Source organism: Ammospiza caudacuta, chromosome 4 (genome assembly GCF_027887145.1).
Source record: "Ammospiza caudacuta isolate bAmmCau1 chromosome 4, bAmmCau1.pri, whole genome shotgun sequence".
NCBI lineage: Eukaryota > Metazoa > Chordata > Aves > Passeriformes > Passerellidae > Ammospiza > Ammospiza caudacuta.
In genome coordinates, this window is record NC_080596.1 from 46,434,153 (window position 1) to 46,442,392 (window position 8,240).

At 37.9% G+C, this 8,240-nt stretch overlaps 1 protein-coding gene across 2 annotated transcripts in view; it reads left to right on the forward strand.

The window, feature by feature from the left end:
• TLR3 (toll like receptor 3) overlaps positions 1–6,436 on the forward strand; it is a 37,213-nt gene extending 30,777 nt beyond the window's left edge. For both annotated transcript variants that reach the window (XM_058803191.1, XM_058803192.1), the window contains exons 4-5: positions 946–2,771; positions 3,554–6,436. In XM_058803191.1, coding sequence (XP_058659174.1) covers positions 946–2,771; positions 3,554–3,782 — 2,055 coding nt within the window. In that variant the 3' untranslated portion in view covers positions 3,783–6,436. The remainder of the gene's footprint in view (positions 1–945; positions 2,772–3,553) is intronic.
• Positions 6,437–8,240: the final 1,804 nt, after the last annotated feature.

Consider the following 8,240-nt stretch of genomic DNA (forward strand, 5'->3'; position numbering starts at 1 on the left):
CAGTTGATTGATCTCTAAAAAATATGTACACCGAACCTACAAGAATATTTTAAAGTGGTATAAGTTTGTATCCATGCTAAGAGTGAATCCCACCATCCTCTTTCACTTGGCCTCTTCATCCCTCCCTCTTTCTGATACCAGCTTTTATGAGGCTTTGTGCTGGATCACTGAGGAAACTCTACAGGTGTTTTGGCTTGGTTAGCTTGTAGTCACACTGGTTCCCTACCTGGTTCACTGTGTGACTGCAAGTGGGGCTATTCTGGCACAAGGGTACAGGGTGTGGATGAGTAAATGGCACTACTTTTTTCCTGGGCCCTGCTACTTTGTGCCAGTTTCAGCTGCTCTGGTTTTACAGTACTGCTATCTAAAAAGCAGCCTTATGCATTTGAATAATTCTGAAAAATGGAGTATTTAATCCCTCAGCTGTATGTTAATCAAGATGAGGGGCCAGCACTATGATAAAAGCTTGTGATCCATATTGTGAAAGCAAGTGTGTAGTATTAGGTTTCATATTAGCTTCAGTTTGCACATAGAAACTGGGTTTCTTCTTGTTTGTCTGCAGACCTAATAACTAGTAGATTATTATACCTAGCAGATATCAATAAAAGAAATTTGAAAAAAGATATAAAAAATTTTAAGATACTTCTAGAGAAGAAGTTTTGGTTATTGGATTGAAACTTGCATCTCACTAAGCCACTTTCTGTCTTCTTCTGAAATAATACTACTCAGATTTATGATAATCATGTTATAAGTGATAGAACTATTGTCACAAGAAGTGTAAACTCCATAAAGTGTTTGTCTGAACTTGGCTGTGAAGCAATCTGAGTGTAGGAGTTCTATTCTTCTAAAAAATTGCATTTGAAAGCCTTTCCAAGTTTTTGTTTTATTGGTCAACTTTCTTATATCCTTCTTGTTTAGCTCAAGTTTTTTTTCTTATCCTTTCAGTTTCATACGGGATGCTTCCATACAATTGGAAATTTGTGTGGCCTCATACTGAACAATGTTGAACTTGGTGAAAATCGCACAAAGAAACTTTGTACAGAATTGTCAAACACAGCAATTCAAAACCTCTCACTAAGCCATGTGAAACTTTCCTACATTGGCAAGTCAACTTTCCAGGGACTGCAAGGAACAAATCTTACAATTTTAAACCTTTCCCAAAATTCTCTCTCTGTCATAGAAAACGATTCATTTCAGTGGCTTTCAAGTTTACAATACTTAAACCTGAAGATTAATAATATTCATGTAACTTCGCGTTTATTTTATGGATTATCCAACCTTAAATATTTGAATCTCATAAACTCACTTGCTGGGAAAATTGAAGATTTTTCTTTTCATTGGCTATACCACCTGGAGTACCTTATAATGGATAATAACAATTTTCCAGGAATTACTGCTAACATGTTCACAGGTCTGAATAACCTGAAATATCTGAGTCTCTGCAACTGCAACATAAACTTACAAAGAATAACTAATAAAACATTTTCATCACTTGCTAATTCTAGCTTACAGGTTCTCAACCTCACAAAAACCAGAATCTCTACAATAGAAAGCGGGGCATTTTCTTCCCTGGGACACCTGAAAATTCTTGATCTTGGTCTCAATGAAATTAGTCAACAGCTTACAGGTCATGAGTTTAAAGGTCTCAATAATATACAAGATATTTATCTTTCCTATAATAAAAACTTGACTTTGCAAAGCGAATCATTCATTTTTGTCCCAGGCCTTAGAAAACTGATGCTAAGGAAGGTAGGCTGCAATAATCTGGCCTTTTCTCCTTCACCTTTTCATCCTCTACGAAACCTAACTGTCCTGGACATCAGCAATAACAACATAGCAAACATACAAGAAGACTTGTTTGATGGACTTGACAAACTTGACATCCTGGACTTGCAGCACAATAATTTAGCCCGGCTTTGGAAACATGCAAATCCAGGTGGCCCTGTTCTTTTTTTAAAGGGTCTTCCCAATTTGCAGATTCTTAATTTAAAATCAAATGGGCTTGATGAAATTCCAGTTCAGGTTTTCAAGGGTCTGTTTCAATTAAAACACTTGGATTTAGGCTCAAATAATTTGAATTTGCTTCCAGCAACTCTGTTTGATGACCAAGCCTCTCTGAATTCATTGAACCTTCAGAAAAATCTGATAACCTCAGTTGAAGAAAAAGTATTTGGTCTACCTTTCAGGAGCTTGAGAAGACTAGAGATGGATTCCAATCCCTTTGATTGTACCTGTGAAAGCATTGCTTGGTTTGCTGATTGGCTTAATGAGACCCAAGCAGATATACCCGGATTGAGGTCCCAGTACATTTGCAACACCCCACCTAAATATCATGGTAGTCTGGTTCTGTATTTCGATAGCTCAGCCTGCAAAGACAGTGCTCCATTTAAACTTCTTTTTGTGATCTCTACCACTATTGTGACACTATTCATTTTTATCGTCCTTACCATCCATTTTGAAGGGTGGAGAATAGCTTTCTACTGGAATATTTTAGTCAATCGAATGCTTGGTTTTAAAGAATTTGAGAGACAACAGGAACAGTATGATTATGATGCCTATGTTATTCATGCAAGAGAAGACAAGAATTGGGTGTCTAAAAATTTCATGTCTCTGGAAAAAAATAACCACTTTGAAATTAAGTTTTGTTTAGAAGAACGGGATTTTGAAGCAGGTGTATCTGTATTTGAAGCCACAATTAACAGCATAAAAATGAGCAGGAAGATTATTTTTGTTGTGACTGAACACCTTTTACAGGATCCCTGGTGTAAAAAGTGAGTAGGATTTGAAATTTTATCTGTAAGAGGAAAAAATTTTTAAGAGATATTTTACCAAGATAAGTTTTTAGTTGTAATTTAATAAAAAATACCATTTAATGAAAAATACCAACTCAAAATCTACTTCAGTATATTTACCTAATATATTGTAACTTCAAAATAATTCCTAAGTTAATAAAGTTAATTGTTTCACACATATGGTAGTGTACATTTGAATATCTAAGTCAATGTTTTAGGCATTTTCTTGGGTGTTTTTTGTGGGTTTTTTTGTTTGTTTGATTTAGTTGTTTGGGTTTTTAGATTTGTTTTTGTTGTGGTTTTTTGGTTTTTTGTTTGGTTGGTTTGTTGGGGTTTTTTTTGCTTTCGGGGCTTTTTGGGAGGGGTCTTTTGTTTAGTTTTGTTTGGTTGGGGTTTTTTTCCCAAAAGTCAAGATGATACCTTTGCAGTTTGCTTTCCTTAAATCACACATTTGAAGAAGAGCAACAATGAGTGCTAGAATTGAAAGATGGTTTTTGTTTCCCTTTAAGTTAGTCTTTTCACTATTCTTATATAGTGGTCTCATAAAGAAAGGGATTTTGCTAAACAAGGCAATATCAAGACAGTACACTTAGGTTATATTTTTAGAGCATTCTTTTATTTTTTTTTAGTTAGAGGCAACTTTTAATTTAAGGAAAGTAATAACCATTGTATATCACAAAATAGATACTAAGATCCCATTAATCTTTTCTTTCTCTTTCACATAAAAGAAAACACTGATTTTTGTCTTATTTTTGCTTCAGTTTCAAGGTATATCATGCTCTCCAGCAAGCCATTGAACAAAGTCGGGACTCCATCATACTGATCTTTCTTGATGATATCCAAGATTACAAGTTGTATCATGCACTTCACCTGAGAAGAGGAATGTTCAGATCTCGCTGCATCTTGAACTGGCCAGCCCAGAAAGAACGAGTCAGTGCATTTCATCAGCAATTAGTGATGGCACTTAAATGTAGAAGTAAAGTGCACTGATTTTTGAACTACAGATTTGAATTATGGGGCCATTTCATTGTGTACTTTCTACCACTGGAAAACTAGCAAGCCTTCATGAAGGTCTGAAGAAGTTTGTCATCCTGTAAATATATGTAAGGGGCACTATCATTTAAATTTATTTGTTTATATTCCTATTTTTGCTGATATTTTAATTCAGCTGCACTGAAGTGATGTTAAAAGAAATCATGGTGGATAGTCATTTCAATCAGTGTATTGAAAATGTGGTAGAAATTCTGAAAAGCAGTGAGAATCACTGATGTTCTATGAAATGATGTAGGATAGAAAAGACAGACTCTTTAAGGGGATATACAAAAGAAAATGCATTAATGATAAAACAGCAAAATCTTTATAGAAGGTAGAGTGGACACTAGTTCTTGCTTTTGAAACATGGGGGATTCAATGCCTCCAGCTGGAAAGCTTTCCTTGTGAAACACATTAAGCAACACAGAAAATTACTTCTGTAATTCAAAACAAGAATTTGCAGTTCAAAAGTGAGTTTCAAAGTGAGCAGCTTCAAAGTGGGTTTTAATACCTATGTGATTATGCCTTCTGGGGGGCTAATACTGGTTGCTATCAGAAAGTGACTTTCAGGCTGATGAGTCAAATGATTTAATAAATTTGGTATCAGGAAAAAAAATTTTTGCTCTTCTCTGGTTAAATTCAGAGAGCTGGCAGGACATTAACACTGAGAGGTGTCACCTTGATTCTTAGAATGCACACAAAACTGTATGCAGGCCTGTACACAGAACTTGAAATCAATGTGAAACATGGCCAAGGCACAACTGCTGCACCTATATAAAATTAATAAAGGCACAGATGTTTCTATAATATAGCCAGAAGACAACTTTGTGGAGAAAGTGGTGCTACTGCAATTTCATTACCAAAAATTTTGTTAATGGTAAAGCAACAACAACAAAAACAAAGAAATCATTTTAAATAGTATCAGAAACATTATTGTGACCACAGGTAGAGGTGGAGTGGGAAAAAAATTTCAGCGCTAGATTAATTACAGTTTTTTTGTATCCCTTTATACACAGCTTTGCCTTTGATAGCTAAAAACAAAACTGTAGAAAATCAGATAGAATCCTGCAGTTTATTTCTTGCATATTAAGCTAGGTTTTTCCTGAGCATATTTTACAGAAGCGTGGGCTAGATGGCAATTGCCAGGGCATTAAGCTTCAAACATATGGGCTAGTAGCTTGATCTGGAGAGAGAGCTGAGGCTGAGCAAAATGTGCTTTCAAAAGTGTTTATAATGTTTAACACTGGCTAAAATGATGGTGAATCTGAGCACAAGTTATTGTAAATTAGACACAAGTCAGTCATTTGTATAGTTTTGTTAATATTTAATTGCTACTACAAGGACCTTTTAAAACTTTGTCAGCTTTTAGTCGGTCTGTGATCCTTCAATAGCTCAGGAATATTTTTAAATTGCTTTTTTCCCCTAGCATTTCCCTCATCAACTTCAATACCACTGTTGCTACAAGAATGCTGTTTTACCGCTTTAGAAAACAGTTCTGTACTTCACATTTAAAACTGCTTTTTTCATTATTTGCTATATGTGTAGATGAAAAATTGGGTTTTAACAGGTTTCCTATTGTCCCATGATGATAAAAACCTAAACAAGACAAATAATTAGTGAAATAGAATTTTTTCATGCACTGGAATAGTGAAGGGGGTGCAGATGTCTTCACTTGCCTGGGAAGTCCTGAGTGAAAACAAAACAGGCTTTGTTTACAGCTGAAGTGATAGATGATGATTCCCTAATTACAGTAATAGGATTATCCCCATTGTGATGCTTTCATCTCATCTTTCTCACCTTTTCAGGCGAAGTGACAAATTCTTTCTTCAAGCTTAGGCCATGAAAGTTGAGGAGGCAAGTTGGTAATTATGGTGTGCCAGGTATGCACCATATCAACTGTTCTTTCTCTTATTTAAAGACTAACATGTGACAGGGTTCCTATCCTGAATCTGCAATGACACATAGCAGCAGAATTTCTCTTTCCACATTAACATAATTTGTTTAGAAAATGCTAGTAGTTCACATGGATATTATTGGTATTCACATGGATATTAAAAATGACATAAAGATGAAGAGAACACATGGAGAAATGCTGCGGTGAAATGTGATACAAGAGGTCGGACTAGATTATCTAATGGTCTTTTCTGATTCTTAGAGCCTGACAAATGACAGCATGTCTAAATTCTTAAAGATTTTTCTAGTTACTACAAAAGTCTCCAAAATTGGTTTCAGAAGAGTGAAAAAAATCTTATAAATGCTTAGTTTTGTAAAACAGCTAGGAATACAAAGAAGTACTGGGTGATGAATGAAAAATCCCTTTAAATTATAAAAATATGATGAATACATTCTAAACAGTTATTTTAGTACATAGATGCAGTTTAAAATAATCTACCACAATAATAGACATTATAAAGGTTCACAATGTATAAAATAATAAAAAAAAACCTGGTTCATAATGTAGAAAAAAAAAAGGCACACAAATAATAATCACAGGGCCAGTGATAATCATCAGTTATACCAGACCTAAAATTTTCCTATAAATTTTTCCTGTTTTTCTGAAAGTTACTTCTAGTCTGCTCCTCTTTGTTTGACAAATTTATTGAGATAAATAAATGGGCTTAACATGGCTAAGAGTTGTGCTTTCAGTATTCACAGTCTTTATCTGAGCTGGGCAGTCTCATTGCAGTGGGCAGCATGAAATTACATTATGTTGATTTGCTGATGAGTTGAACACCAAATAAATGAAAAGTAGTTCACTTGTAATATCAAAGATGTTACATAGGACTAAAGAGAAGCCATTTGTATTGAAAGCAGAATATATAAAGGACTTGAGTGAGGTAGAATGCTCGAGTCTGGAGATTTGGAGTGGAACCTGATGGTTTCCGCAGATCTTGAATGACAGGGTGTGATGGTTTAGGAATACTATTCCCCAATTTAGTGTTCTAAACTGTGTGCTGCTCGCTCACTCCTCCCTCCCCCTGGCAGGCTGGAGAGCAGAACTGGAGACACAAAAGGTGAACATCATGGGTTGAGATAAGAACAATTTACTTGAAAAAGCAATGAAACAAAAACCAAACAGTAATATGAACAACATTAATAACAAGAGTGTACAAGAGAGGTGATCGATTCACATGCGAGTTCTTACCTCATGGAACACAAAGGACCCCTGCCCCTTGTGCTTGATGTGAGGAGACACAGAATTACCTCAGGCTCCTAGCTGTGCCCCTCCTTGCTATTGCAAACATTAACCCAGCCCTGGCCAAAACCAGGACACAGGGAGTAATGAACAAGTTACGCGTAGTGATGCTCATACATATAGCTGAGATAAATATACTACCCACCAACAAGCTCAATTATGCTACTTTCACTGTGGCTTAGTCAGGGCTTTTTACCATGGTACGAATAAATTCAGGTTGTGTTGCCGTTAGATTTAAGCGCACCTATTCCATAAGGTTTTGTCAGAACATATCCTGGTTTGTAAGAAAAAGGCCAGGAATACTCCAGTTTCAAATCTCAGTCCTCTAGTTGGTGGTCTGTGTGCTCTCTCTGCCAGCTCATTGCACTCCTTGATGTGCTAGGAAGACAAGGCAGACATAAAATTCCTCACTTTGTACTCCTGGTTGTTGTGGACCAGCAGCTGCCAACTTAACACCAAAAGTACAACTAGTTGGTCGATGTACGATCCTGGGGCTCACATGTTTAAAGCAACTGGTCTAACTTTCAGCCTGTGCTGTTCTCTTGGGCACTCCAAGGGCCACATAAACTGTCATGTTTTGAGCTGGCACAATATTTGCCTTGTCCATAATACTAAAAATTACAGTGTTCCCAAACTGCTGCTGGTTGTTCATATTGATCTTCAGTCAGGCAGACAACCCAGTGTTGGAAAGCCAGGGCAAAGTTAATAATTCTCCACTGTGTGCCCTCAGCTGACTGGCTTGTGCCACTGTCACCCTCTAGTGCTCTCCAAACTGCCTAGGATGTTTGGGAGCGCCTTTGAAGCCCGCGAGCTGTTGCTTCCCCGCAGCTCCTTTCTGCATCTGCCTGGCACGGTGACAAAGATGCGCTGGCTTGGGTCGCTCTCGCTCCCCACTTCTGGTTAAGCCCTCCCTACGCACAGATGTGTGAAGAAGGCCCTGCTGCCCTGGCAGGTGGGCTTCGTTTTTGCCCTGTAATATTAGACGGAATTCTAACTGGAGGGGAAATGTGACCTTTGCCGCGGCCCGGCGCCCCGCCAGGCGCGCATGCCGCTCGGGGCTGCTCCCGGGCCTTCCGCCGGCGCGGTGCTCCCCGCCCAGGGCGGTGCGTGCCCGGCGGGGTTTGTTTCGCTTAGCAACGCCTGCCGGGCCGCAGGCAGCGGGCAGCTCCCGCCAGAGGCCGCCGGCCCTCGACAGGGCTTGCGGCGCCGGGAAGGGGCTC